At 34.7% G+C, this 15,344-nt stretch overlaps 1 protein-coding gene across 3 annotated transcripts in view; it reads right to left on the minus strand.

Annotated features, from left to right (window-relative positions):
* Window positions 1-15,344, minus strand: part of sin3aa (SIN3 transcription regulator family member Aa) — a 100,692-nt gene that overhangs the window by 24,127 nt on the left and 61,221 nt on the right. For 2 of the 3 annotated variants that reach the window (XM_039773556.1, XM_039773554.1), the window contains 6 exons: window positions 14,735-14,896; window positions 11,722-11,811; window positions 8,912-9,030; window positions 8,487-8,697; window positions 5,729-5,845; window positions 4,836-5,074 (listed from right to left, as the gene is read on the minus strand). In XM_039773556.1, coding sequence (XP_039629490.1) covers window positions 4,836-5,074; window positions 5,729-5,845; window positions 8,487-8,697; window positions 8,912-9,030; window positions 11,722-11,811; window positions 14,735-14,896 — 938 coding nt within the window. The remainder of the gene's footprint in view (window positions 1-4,835; window positions 5,075-5,728; window positions 5,846-8,486; window positions 8,698-8,911; window positions 9,031-11,721; window positions 11,812-14,734; window positions 14,897-15,344) is intronic. The other variant, XM_039773557.1, reaches the window with a different exon arrangement.

The following is a 15,344-nucleotide window of genomic DNA, read 5'->3' on the forward strand; positions in this document are numbered from 1 at the left end:
ATGAAATATTAAAAGTCAAAATAACAGAATACAATAACACTGTCCGTCTTGAGAGGCTGCTATTTCTCAAGATTATAAATAACAATGCTAGTAATCCCAGAGTCTTATTTTCTACAATTGATCGCCTACTAAACCCAGGTAACTCAAAGGAATGCCTCCTAAGTGCTTCCAGTGAAACCTGTGAGGCTATCGCTGTATTTTCAATCAAAAATTAATGATATTAGAAATAACATAGTATATCCCCCTAACACTAAGGATCCTCCTAAACCCCAGCATCCTGTTATAAACAAATTAAACTCTTTCACTAGGATAGATTTACCTGATTTACAAAAATAATCTCTCAATTAAAACCCTCCACCTGTCCTTGACCCAATACCAACAAGGTTTTTCAAAGAAGTATCAGGCGTGCTAATTGATAATGTTCTGACATAGTAAATTCGTCATTAGATACGGGGTCTTCCCAGACTGTCTTAAGACTGCTGTAGTTAAACCCCTACTTAAGAAACATAATCTTGACCCCTCGCTCTTGAAAATTTTAGACCCATCTCTAACCTGCCTTTCTTAAGTAAAGTTCTGGAGAAGGCAGTCATTATGCAGTTAAATGACCACCTCAATAAACATGCTATTCTTGATAAATTTCAGTCGGGTTTTAGAACAAATCACAGCACAGAAACTGCACTCGTTAAAGTAGTAAATGATTTGCGATGAATGCAGACAGAGGCCATTTATCTGTTCTCATCCTCTTAGATCTGAGTGCTGCATTTGACACCATTGATCACAATATTCTTAGAAATCGCCTTAGTCAATGGGTGGGCCTCTCTGGCAGTGTCTTAAATTGGTTTGAATCCTACCTGACAGGGAGAAAATTTTTTTGTTAGTTGTGGGAATTACAACTCGAAGACACATGATATCCATATGGTGTTCCACAAGGCTCTATCCTGGGTCGCTGTTTTCTCAATCTACATGCTTCCGTTAGGTCAGATTATCTCAGGGCACAACGTGAGCTACCACAGCTATGCTGATGACACACAGCTGTACTTATCAATAGCACCTGACGACCCGATTCTATTGATTCACTAACACAATGTCTGACTGTATCTCAGAATGGATGAATAGTAATTTTCTCAAGTTAAATAAAGAAAACTGAAATCTTAGTGATCAGCAATAATGGATACAATGAGGCTATTAGAAATAAACTGGATACATTAGGATTAAAAGTCAAGACGGAGGTAAAAAGCTTAGGGGTGATTGTTGACTGTAATCTGAATTTTAAATCACATATTAATCAGATCATTAGGACAGCATTTTTCACTTAAGAAACATAAGTAAAGTTAGACCTCTTATATCACTGAAAGATGCTGAGAAATTAGTTCAGCGTTTGTTTTCAGTCGACTAGATTACTGTAACGCACTCCTCTCAGGACTACCCAAAAAAGACATAAATCGTTTGCAACTAGTGCAGAATGCAGCTGCTAGAATCCTAACTAGGAAAAGAAAATCGAACACATTTCTCCAGTTTTATGTCACTACACTGGTTACCTGTGTCATTCAGGATTGACTTTAAAATTCTGCTTATGGTTTATAAAGCCTTAAATAATCTCGCCCCATCTTATATATCGGAATGTCTGACACCTTATATTCCAAATCGTAACCTCAGATCCTCAAATGAGTGTCTCCTTAGAATTCCAAGAACAAAACTTAAAAGAAGTGGTGAGGCGGCCTTCTGCTGCTATGCACCTAAAATCTGGAATAGCCTGCCAATAGGAATTCGCCAGGCTGATACAGTAGAGCACTTTAAAACACTGCTGAAAACACATTACTTTAACATGGCCTTTTCATAACTTCAATTTAACTTAATCCTGATACTCTAATATGTTCAATTCATCATAATAACTATTCATGGTGGCTCTAAAATCCGTACTGACCCCTACTCTCTTTTCTGTTTCTTTTTCCGGTTTCTTTGTGGTGGTGGCCTGCGCCACCTCCACCTACTCAAAGCTTCATGATGCTCCAACAATGATGAATGGATTAAAAGGCAGAAGTCTACGTGACCATCATCATCAAGCCCTTCCGTGAGAACCCTAAATCCAAAGAGGACTGTTTCATTTATGTTAGGTAGAATGCCCAGAGGGGTCTGGAATCCCTACAGATTTAATTTTTTCTCCAGCCGTCTGGAGTTTTTTTTTTCTGTCCCCTGGCCATTGAACCTTACTCTTATTCGATGTTAATTAATGTTGATTTATTTTGTTTTCTTATTGTGTCTTTTATTTTTCTATTCTTTATTATGTAAAGCACTTTGAGCTACTGTTTGTATGAAAATGTGCTATATAAATAAACGTTGTTGTTGTTGTTGGTTTGGCATTGTCTTGCTGAAATAAGCATGGGCGTCCCTGGAAAAGACGTTGTCTTGAAGACAGCATTTGTTCTTCCAAAACTGAGATATACTTCTCAGCATTGATGGTGCCATCGCAGAAGTGCAAGTTACCTTTGCCGAAGGCACTGACACAACCCCATACCATGGCAGACCCTGGCTTTTTGGACTTGTATCTGGTAACAGTCTGGATGGTCCTTTTCCTCTTTGGTCCACAGCACACAGCATCCATTTCTTCCAAAAAAGATGTGAAAAACCCGATTAGTCTGACCACAATACACGTTTCCAGTGCACAATGGACCATCCCAGATGCCTCCAAGCCTAGAGAAGTCGGCAGCGCTTCTGGACACTATTTATGTAGGGCTTCCTTCTGGCACAGTTAGTTTTAGCTGGCATTTCCTAATGTAACTACGTACTGTAGTGCTTGAGAGTGACTTCCTGAAGTAGTCCTGAGCCCACGCAGTTATATCATTTATTGATGAATGATGGTTTTTAATGCAGTTCCGTCTGAGGGCTCGGAGATCACGGCCATTCAGTTTAGGCTTGCGCCCTTGGCCTTTGCGCACGGTAATTTCTCCAGATTCCCTGATTCTTTTCACTGTTATGCATTGTACTGGGAGAAATGCCCAAATCTCTTCCTATCTGTCTTTGGGAAACGTTTTTCTTCATCATTTCAAAGATTTTTGCCCGTACTTGGTGGCAAACTGGTGATCCTCTGCCCATCTTTGCTCCTAAAGGAGTAGGCCTTTCCTCGATGCTGCTTTTGTACCAAATTATGATTGCAATCACCAGTTAACATCACCAGTTTCAAATCACATCATTATTTAGTTATTATACCTCATTACTACCCCTGAATTGCCCCCATCCCAAATTTTTTTGAAATGTGTTGCAAACCTGAATGGCAATAATGGATGTTTATTTACAAATCAAATGATGTTGACCAAAAAAAACATGAATTATCTTGTGTTCATACTGTCTGCAATGAAATAAAAGTTAAGGGAAATTTGTAAATTACTGCTTTAATTTTTTATTCATATTTTCCAACTTTTTCTTATTTGGGGTTGTGTATATAATATATATATATATATATTGTTTACGGACCATGGTATCCCTGTTCTTGATTGGCCAGCAAACTCGCCTGAAAATCAATGGGATATTGTGAAGAGGAAGATGCAATATGCCAGACCCAACAATTCAGAAGAGCTGAAGGCCACTATCAGAGCAACATGGGCTCTCATAACACCTGAGCAGTGCCACAGACTGATCGACTCCATGCCACGCCGTATTGCTGCAGTAATCCAGGCCAAAGGAGACCCAACTAAATACTGAGTGCTGTACATGCTCATACTTTTCATGTTCATACCTTTCAGTTGGCCAACATTTCTAAAAATCTTTTTTTTGCATTATATTCTAATTTTCCGAGATACTGAATTTGAGACTTTCATTAGTTGTTAGTTATAATCATCAAAATTAAAATAAATAAACATTTGAAATATGTCAAGTCTGTGTGTAATGAATGAATCTAATATACAAGTTTCACTTTCTGAATGGAATTACTGAAATAAATCAACTTTGTCATGATATTCTAATTTTAACATATACATACATACACATATACACACATATACATACATATATACACACATACATATATATGCACACACATATACATACATACATATATACAAGCACATACATACATAAATAGCATGGGGTTAACACTGACAACAGAAATTTGAGTGCAGCGCTGTTAACACTGAATTACATCATCAAACAAACATACATGAAATCATTCCTGTTTGCACATATACTTATATGCTTAAATTGTTATCTCACTTGGATATCTTACAATTGTTAATTGTTCTGCTGTCCACACTCTGAGAAACGTACTAGTATTAAGAGTTTTTCACTCTCCTCAACCTTGTCCAAAGAGTTTTTGCCCCATTTCCATTCCTTTTATCTCTCAACTTCCATGTCAGCATCTACACCTGCTGTGTAAGGACTAACTACACTGACCTGACAATTTATCTGTATTTGAGTCATTTTCAGTGGTTTTGGTGGACTTTTTTCTTTCTCACATCAGCCAATACTAAAACAGACAAGTGTAACATTAACTACTGTATACTTTTCTTAGGTCTAAATGCAGTCTTTGTAATACAAATTAAATATTTTATGCAGATTTTGGTATCCTGGAGCACAGATTACTCAAAATCTCTTACAGACATAAAAGGCCAATTTAGAACACCAAATACTGTAACTGCCTTTTCAGATGTAGAAGAAAAACCCACACACATGCAGGGAAAACATTCAACCACCACATTGAAAACAACCATTCCACTTCCAACAGTTGTGCCATAAGACACATGACAGAAGTGAATTTACAAACAATGCCCAAAAAGCCACTGCTTTTTTCCTAAATTATATTGCAAATACTACTCTCTTCCTTTATCAATATGGAAAGTTACCTTTTAAGAACAATTGGAACTGAAACTGCTGGATTTTTCTTTAGCCCATCTATTATATCAGGTGCCTTGTCACCATATATCCTCTGAATTGCTTTTCGGTGAATGACCTCTGAAGAACCACCAAGTGTGTTGTCTAATCGAAATTTTGCTTGTTCTTCTGCAGACATACGAGATAGCTTTTTCTGCACTGCCTCCAAAACACGTACTGTTGCAAGGTTTGTTTCTAAAACAACATCCAGCTGAAAAGTAAAGAATGCATAAAATTGAGTGAAGGTTGTATATTACTGTGATGATGTGTTTCAAGTGCATAATATTATGGACCATAAGGGTAGAAACAGTGTAAATACTAACGGCTTAGATGCACAAACCTTCAGTTTATTAAGTAAAATTCCCCACTAAGTTATTATAAAAGCTATGCACTGTTCTAAAGGCTACCAAGGTCTTTAAATTCAGAAGGAAAAAAAACACAAATGACAATTGGCTTATTGTTATAACTTAAATTTCATTAGGCATAAGATACTTGAAGCACTGCAATAAGTATGAAAAAGCTTTAGATCGTTCAGTGTGATGTGCTAAATTAACAATCAACTAAAAGTATAAAATAAAGTGATCCGAGGTATTTTATGAATGCATTTATTCTAAACGAAAAACTATACAAAATGTTTTTTCTCTAAAAAAAACAAAAAAAAACCCACAGGTATAGTATGTTGAATAAAAAGTGGTTTATGGATTTTTTTTTTTTTTAGTGAATGAAATAGTAGAGGAATAGATTTAAGGTTATATCCATGATATTTCCCAATGAACAGTATGACAATAAATAGCAGTACAAGCTTTGTGGGTACATTTCAAAATAAAATTACTTTAAATAATATCAAATGATATTTTATACATACCTCAAACCTTTCATCTTCACACCTGTAAATGTGCTCTTCATACTGGGTCTTTTTTGAACTTACAAAAGTTGAATCTTCTGACCATGAAGGAAAAGACACCCAAGTGTCATTCAAAACCTAACAGAATAAAAATTAAAGGCAAATGTTATTATAAAAAGCACCTGGAAACACTGAATAAAAAAGCTTCTGTCAATATTTAAATCCGAACTTTTGTATCCAGTAGTTAAAGGATTTTGGAAAAATTGTACACTCTTCAAATACACATTACATGCAAATGAAAACAATCCAAATATTGGACTTGAATTAAAGAAAAGACGATAATTATTAGCAAGGATCAGAGATTAGAGGTCTGCATGGTACTAATTTTTTGATCCCATTCCTAGGCCACTTTCAGCAAAGTTTTACCCAGCTCTCAGCTTCTCCTATAAAATTCTGTCCTGTTTTGAACTACATTCTTATTTTCACCTCTAAAAGGCACAACTGGGCACAGAGTCTAAGTGGATTCTTACAAAAGCAGTATGTGTATGAGGGGAAGAAAAAATACAATATTCAAACTAGCAATCACTGTCATGTATCCGTATTTATAAGCTGGTATGTAAACGTATCACACATGATTCCTGGTGGCAAATAGGCTCACAAATGATCATAAACAAATTAAACAACTTGCCCTTGCGTCTTCCGGACTTGCATTTTAACAATGTTCCTTTTTGATTGCTAGTGGCATTCTCACCAGACATACAGTAGATACATGGAAGTGTAACAGAAATTGCAAACAATGATAACATCAATAATGCATTTATGCATGCCATAAATGACAATGCAATCTTAAAAAGTTGTTATTAGCTTTACAAAGTCAGTAGATAAAATAAAGTTTAGTGATGAGGCAGCCAACATGTTGTCTGCGGGCATCTGGTTGCCTGCAAGGGCATGTTCTAAAAATAGCACTAGACGCCATGGAGCTCTGTCTAAAAATTATATTTATTTAATTGTGTTGTTGTTCTTTTTGAATCAATAAAACTTGCATTGATGTAGATTTTGTAGCCTGAGGTCAAAGTTCAATATTGTGCGCAGGACAAACCTCCATCTCACTCTTTGCTGACACAAGCAAACAGGCGCAGCTACGATGGGGAGCTTACTCTCAGTGTTACCCCTTAAAAATGAAGAAAAACACTGCAGAAAAGTGAAAGAAAACTTACTATTTTTAGGGCCATATGATTTCCGTACTGTGGAAAATCACAGACAGAATCATGGAATTAAAGCATAAAGACAGATTTTAGATTTAAAAACGGAAATGGAATTTAGAGCCTGAGGGTGTGACTGTTGCAAAACATCCCAATAAATTAAACGACCGAATAATTTGTAAATCTATCATTTTGAAACTGTTTTCTAGTTTGTTGGTTTTCAAGTGGATGCAATTCTTAATAGAAATCCTTTAGTGCCTCTGTCTGTTTGTGTGCATGTTTCCTGTATATTTTCTTGTTGAAGGCATGCGAATTAACCAGCTGCAAGAGACAGAAATGTCAAAGCAAGCAGGATCAGATACTCTAACTGCATAGAAAAAAGACACACGATGTTAACTGCAAAATGGAGGGCACAACAATCTGTGAATTTCCCCATGGGATTAATAAAGCATCTATCTATCGATCTATCTATATCCCGGCGTCTTTTACAAAACTGGACAACAACTTTTCTGCAACTTTTGCCAGCATACTATAGACTGGAAACAAAAAGATACTTGCAATGACCACCTCAAATCTAAAACCCATCTAAAGAACAAGGAGAAATTAAAATCAAAAAGTGTTTCCCTTCAGGTAACAACAGAGGAAACAACACAATCGTCAGGTCCACCTCAAAGTCCATCAGGGTGGACCAAGCCTATGGTGTCTTGTGGACACAGAAAAGTACAAAGGTGTTTGCACAGCAGCTATGAAAGTTGCCTGCCTTTTTTGGTTCAACCTAACCCTGGGAATCAGCTTTTTCGGATATGAACTTTATCAAAAACAAACACAGAACACGCCTTACTGATGCACATCCACAAGCCTCACTCAGAGGTGCAGTGTCAAATTACACCACAGATTACAGTACACTGGTGAACAGCAGGCAGTGCCAGGCTTCCCACTAACAGACATTTAAAGACAAAGAAAGAGATAACAGATGTTTTCACTGAAACACCATGGCAACTTTAAACTCAAATATTGTGCAAAAATGTGAAAAATAATTTGTTCAAAAAGTGTAACAGATAAGATTTGTTTAAAATGCTACAGATTTGGTGATTAGTACAAATGTGATAGGATTCATTTAAAAATGTGAAAGAATTGCTGCTTTTAAAATCTTATATAACATATAATTTGTACATTGGAGAGAGTTCATTTGTACATTGGAGAGAGTTCATGATTTGTTCAAAAATGCTACAAAGGTAGCGATTAGTACAAACGGGACATGATATATGAATATTAAATTATTATTGTTATTATTATCTTTAAAAGTGAACCGTGCACATTTATGTTATTCAGGAAGTCTGTATCAAACAACTAGCCCTTCGTATTACTCCGTACCCTTGAAGTAGCTCAGTTTCAAAAAGGTTGGTGACCCCTGCTTCAGTGTCTTTGCCCCTAGCACAAACATTATTGTATTAAGTATTAAGCATACACTCAAAGTAATTTCTGTTTTCAATTACACAAAAACACTGAGACTCCCAAACTTAATTAAAAAAAAACAAAAAAACCAATCTTTCTGAATTGTTGTGTACTGATGTCACCTCTTTACATAACGGAGTCCTGCCAGTACACTTAGGTTGTTGGTAGCTCTTAGGTAGTGCTCTGTAGCTTGAACCAAGTCGTTTACAAGAAGCATAATCAATCTCCATGGCGATGCCCTCAGTGCCCCTTTCTTTGGGGAAACTCTCAATGTGTGAAGACTCTTTGTAGCCCAGGAAATTTTTAAACCACGTAAACAATTCTGGAAATTTCCTATAAATAAAAACAAGATAATCACTTGTCAGTTATTTATAAAATGATTTGCACATAATATTTTCCAAATAAACAATTGATTTAGTTTAATAAACTAGTAGTGCAATAAACAACACAGAATCATTGAATAATAAAATGTAAACAAAGATTTTCATGGATGCTTCTTGTAATGAAAAGTAAATTCACAACCCATATTCTAACTTACAAGACTTACCCTAAAAAAGGTGATGCCAAATGTACCAGTTCTGAGCGAGAAATCACCTCCTGGTTGAAAATAACCAGACACCTCAGGAAATTCTCATATGCCTCTGTGCTGCGTAGAGCTTTCCTAACCTGCAAGATTAAGCCATAAAGCAACTCGTTCAAATTTAGTGTATTTAATTTAGTTTGATATAATAATGTACCAGAAGTGCACTTTAATAAAAAGTTAGAGATAAGGTTTGCTGTATTTTATGTGTTGCCAGTATTTACTGGTAACTCTGTCCTGTATTTATTTTCATAAAAATAGTTCAGTATTGCTTGTAAGCTTGAAGCTACAGTCAAACTTCCTCCTACACTGATATGCTATACCACATTCAAAATCCAAAACTACCCACAAACACTTAAAATATTTTCTTGTTTATAATCTATAAGCATCTCCCATCATAAGATTCAATTTAACATATCCGTTATAAACAAAGAATAACTTATGTTTCTTCTGCCTACTGTAGTTTATAACTCCCCAAACTAAAAAAAAAAAATCCTTGGTTTGGAAGATGGTCAAACAAGTTTAGAATATGTCACTTGAAGATGTGGGTTGACTGTCATAAGTAATGCAAAAAGTAGTGGGTCCACAAGAAAGTTGGATCTATACTAAAATTTAGATATTTATACCAGCTTTCACACCTCAGTACCAATACTAAAATGATACCAAAACAAATAATGGATAAACTTGGAATTTTTCACAAAATAAATGCAAAATTGAAGTTTTTCCTCAACAAAATATCACTAGTGAAATGCACATTAATTCAAATTGTGTACAGAATGCATAGACTACTTTATAGATTAACACTTTTTAGTACAGTACTTTGCATCACATTATCACAATGATTACGCTTGAACTAGTTTGTGTCTGTGAATCAAACAAGCTTTAGTAAGTGGTTTTTGTGAATGTGTGCTGCGTGAAAATGATGCACTTGTTAACCCCTTGAAATACATTAACCATAGCTTTTCTTGCTTTTACTTTAAAAATCACCTCACACCGATTGAGCTCAGGACGGATGTAAAATATGGGTATGAGCCTGGGATAAGTACTTTGAAAAATTAATTATGTTGTCTCTTTAAGCAAGACAAAACAGTCTAAAAATAAGTGTTGTAATATCTTCAGGTTCACCTGTTTCATTTGTCTTATAGATCAAGTATTGCCATATCTCACTTCTTCACCTGCCCTGTTCATCAACATGTTGGGGTATCGCTAGTGTCATCAACTGCTTCCATCTCTTTTTTTTGCAAAGTAAATTGATGAGTATACAACAAAGCTCAGCTAGTGTGATTTGGTTTTCTGTTAATCACAAAGACGCAGTACTGCCCGTAGCAAAATCAACACATCTACTCCATGCTGTCCATGCCTTTCCTAAAGATACAGCACTTACTTTTCAATAAAGGCAGCGCAAAGCAATTTCAGAGACATTTTCATGTAGTAAGATTACCGAATTCCCATAATGCTATTATAGTACTGTTTTAAAAATTTAGTAGCACCGTTAGTTTTAATTTCTGGTATACTAAGTGACACTAATCCATAGGAGTTAGAATATCATAAAATGCCTCAAGTACAAACACATTCTATATACAAGATGTACATAAATTTGTGGACTTTGTTTCTAAGAAATCAAACAGTATTTACTAAAATGAAATAAGGGCCTGTCTAAAATGCATTAATTCTAACTTTCATTTATTTAAGCATGTCTTGAGGAATATGCACAGTATACTGTTTAGGCAGAGATTTTTCTTTTTTTTTTAATTTACAGTGAAACTAAGCTACAAAAAGTACTGCTTGGGTTAAATAACATCAATCAATTTAGTTTTTTTTTTGCCAGACTTAAAAAAATTTTGTGAAATTGTTTTCCTGCTTACATGCATTTCAAGAGATAGCATGTCCAGAAAAACATAAGGAGTTTTATTCCTGAACTTTGTAATTTACCAATTACTAATTGAATAACATTACAAAGCTGCACTACAATAGGGCTGTGCTACTTTACTGTTATAAGCATGAAAATCAATATTTAAATATAAATACACTCTAGATTATTTGAGTTGGTAATTTCAGGATGATTTATTTAATTGATTCATAAAGAATAATACATAGTTTTGTATTCATTCTGAAGAATATATTACACTGTACAGATACAGATATTACATTGTACAGAAACTGTTAGCATTATTAAAATGCATGTTTAAAAAAAGGTTTTGATAAACAATAAAAACAAAATTTTGCTAAAATATTCTGGTTGTCTTAGCTTAAAGTACTAAATAATGAAATAAATAATAAAACTATGTATTCTTCATAAACTACAAGTCATACAAAGAGTGCTTTGAGAAAAAAAATAACAGTTAAGGAAAAAAAATAACAGTCAAACCTAAAATTTCTGATCATGTGATTCATATTGTGCTAGACCTATCCAGGAAGAAGTGGGGGGCAAGACATGAACCAAATCTACATGTGTGTGCCATTCCATCACAAAGAAAGAAATGGAAAAACTATCAGCGTTCAAAAGCAAAGCAAATAAATACTTTTCCTAAAAGACGGCAATTTTTTTTTCCAAAAGGCATCTCTACAAAATATGTACAGTATTCAAAGAAGGTAAATACATCATTTTTACATGTAATTTATTTATTTTTAGTTTGATATTATACAAGTATTGTGCTAATTTCTGGAAAAATACAACTACATAAAGGCTCCATATTGCAACACAAGACATTAATGGAAAAAAAGAAATACACAGCAACTGACCACTTTTGAAGTATATAGTAATCAACATCAATTACCTTCTCAAAGAAAAGTGACTCAGTGCCAGCTCCATGTTTGCCTGCTTCTGTCAAAGGCTGCTCTTTGAGGCCAAGCAGTTTGGGTTTTTTCTGGATAAAGGAAAAACATGGCAAATGTTATAAATGTTAAAAAGTTAGCCATATGAATACAATCCATTGCAATAATACACAAATCCAATGCAGTAATACACTATATGGACACAAGTATTGGCACAAACCTTTTAATTATTGAATTCTGGTGTTTCAATCAGACCCATTGCCACAGGTGTACAAAATCAAGCACCTAGCCACACAATCTCCATTTATAAACATCTGTCAAACAAAATGGGTCATTCTGAAGAGCTACCTGCATGACTGCACTATGCCACCTGAGAAGTTTTGTGGAGGAGGGATAATGGTGTGGCGGCTGTTTTTCAGGGTCTGGGCTAGGCCCCTTATTTCCAGTGAAGAGCAATCTTAATGCTTCAGCACACCAACACATTTTGGACAACGCTATGCTTCCAACTTTGTGGAAACAGTTTGGGGCAGGCCCTTTACTCTTTCAGCATGACTGTGCCCCAGTACACAAAGTAAGATCAATAAAGACATGGCTGGATGAGTTTGTTATGGAAGAACTTCACTGGCCTGCACAGAGTCCTGACTTCAACTCCATCAAACACCTTCGGTAAGAACTGGGACAGAGATTGAGGGCCAGGTCTTTTCATCTAACAGCAGTGCCTCATCTCATAAATTCTCTACAGAATGAATGGGAACAAATTCCTACAGAAACACTCCCAAAATCTTGTGGAAAGCCTTCCAAGAAGAGTGGAAGCTGTTATAGCTGCAAAGGGGACCAACTCCATATTAAAGTGTATGTATTTGAGTGCAATGTCATTAAAGTCCCTGCTGGCGTAATGGTCAGGCGTCCCAACACTTTTGTCCATATAGTGTATATGCTCTAATACTTTATATTTGGAGCACTGAAAATTATTGTATTGACCAAAACAATATAAACTTGTTATTCTATAAGAGGCCAGTTATAATCACCAACAAATTGAATTAATGAGCCACACAGAACCCAAGTACATTATTGTAAATTATTCTATTAAATTAAATACATCTTAAGTATAGGTTGAAACTTGCTATTATTATTTGTTTAATTGAGTAGCAAGTCATTGTAATGTTATAGTTTTCAAAAATAAAATTAAATATAAACAAAAATGTTTATATAAAGATAATGATGATAATGTACTCAATCTAATTTCTACTAAATTTTACTAATATACAAGCATTTTTTTTTTCCTATTTCTGAAAAAAGGTTGGTTTTGATGTTATTTATGTTTAAGGGTGCTTGCTAATTTTAGTTGAAGATTTTTTAGCACACCAAAGCTCAGTTTTTGCATTGTTCTGTGTGTGATGCAAATGACAGTAGCATTCACACTGTAATTGTAAGAACTAAGACAATGTATTAATCATATTCAAAGTCAATGGCAGCAGTTATGGCTGCTATTTTAACACTTGTTTAATTTCATAGGAACTTTCAGATCTTGACCTCTCCAATGCATGTAAATATGTGCATGCAAATAGAAATGAGTCACAAGTTAAAAATAATGTATAGAACTTGCCATGGCATTATAACCACAAATTGAGTGAAGAGTAGGGGTAGGCACTGTATCAGGTGTAGGTCATATACCAAAAGAAGTATGTACCACACTATACCATAGATGTGGCTATAAAGGTACAGATTAGATTTTTATGTTTACATATATTGCACTGCCATCATCATCAGCAAAAAAAAAAGTCTGGAAATATTTTTCTATTGCCTCAGTGTTTCTGGTATCTGGTTTATAATATATCTTAGACCATTGCAGAGAACAAAAGCACAAAGGTGTATTTTTCCCTTTTCTGTGTAAACAAAATCATGTGTTTGAAGTTGCTATCTCCAAACACAAATATGAGGAAAAATTGGGAAGGGTACCATTAAATGTTTAAAAATGGTTTGATGGGGATAAGAGATGGTGAGTTGGATCAATAAGCTTGGCCATTATCTACAAAGTATGCCAAGTGACAGTTTTAGATGCAGTAATACAAGCAAACTCTTCCATCACTCCATCATGTGAAACATCTACTGTATACATATATGAAGAAAGTGCAAGAATATGCACCAAAACAAGAAATTCAAATAATAGAGTGCCAATGTGGCCAAGAAATATCTTCTGAGAGGATATTCAGTACTTGTGGCAATATTGTAACTTGTCACAGATGTCCACTCAAAGCAAACACTGTTTACAAGCTTGTCTTTCCGACCTGTAATCTGTATCCTAAAGTACAACTTTATATGAGAAATACTCAATTTGTACACTAAATAGCTATTTTGTTAGATGAGCTCTTGAATTTTTGAATTCTTATACATTTATCTTTGTAATTTTAAGTATTACATATTTATGTTCATAAGAATAGTATTTAAAGGACAAGTTGTGTATTCCTAATCTGAAATCTCAGATTTTACAGCATTTCAGTTTTAAATATTTTGGTTTAGGGAAACTCAACCTGTATTCCATATTTACTTATTAAATTCATCTTCCTAAATTCATTTTATTGTTTTAGTACAGGAAAATACAAATGGTCTTAAAATGTTTGACTTATAAAATAAAAGTTTACTAGTGTTTTGTTAAAAAAGGTCAAAAGTGAACATGTTACTTTTGTCATATTATAGACCCCTTTCATTTAGTGTTACATAATTTATTTAAACTTTTTAAGTTTCTGAGGACTGGAGGCTTTGGTCATTGGTTACTATTAGAAATCATTACTGTGTAAGCCATTACAACATGTAAAGTATGCGTTGTGTGCGTGTCGTGTGTATACACCAAGTGAAACATAAAATAGCAAAAATTAAAGACAAAATCATAAATTATTATCTTGATATTGATAGAATTGTGTTCTCAGAAAGGTTAAGTTTCAATTAAGCAAAAGATGGTGATTTAAACAAAAACAGAAAATAAGAACTTTTTTCTAATTTAGAAAATGTACCCACTACCTTAACTGGGGGAGTGGCCCCTGTTCCTGGGTGCCGTCGAATCTGGCAGCCATTCTGGTTTGGTCTCTGTTTATTATTGTTCAGCTGTGGTTTTTTGACAGTGCCGCCATGATCATTCCGTACTGACTCTGCCTTCTCTGCAGTGGTCTTGCTTAAAAGCTACAGAAAGAAAAACATATATTTATCAGCAGTAGTACGCTTATTAAATATACATTTTCAAAAATGCATGAAGCTCTTACAAGCACTACATTTCATTAGATGCTTATGTTTAAATCTTTTGCAAGCCAAAATGGAGCACATTACTAAAAATTGTACTAAACATTTACAGTAAAATTCGTAGTAAGAACTATAATATAAATCTATAACAACTGTGTAAAACCTGTAAATGTAGACCTGGGGCTATACAAGCAGCAAAGAACACAAGATAGAAGCCAGCCTTTAACACGGTGAAAACTAACAAGAATACACCCACTCTTGCATATAAAAGCCAATTTAAAGTACATGATTAAAACACAGAAGCAAAAACCAGTATTTCACACAGTAATAAGGAATGAATACAAAAAGTGTTTTTGATACCCAATGCAATGCTATGCATAAAAAGTGTGTC

This window comes from Polypterus senegalus, chromosome 12 (assembly GCF_016835505.1).
Source record: "Polypterus senegalus isolate Bchr_013 chromosome 12, ASM1683550v1, whole genome shotgun sequence".
NCBI lineage: Eukaryota > Metazoa > Chordata > Cladistia > Polypteriformes > Polypteridae > Polypterus > Polypterus senegalus.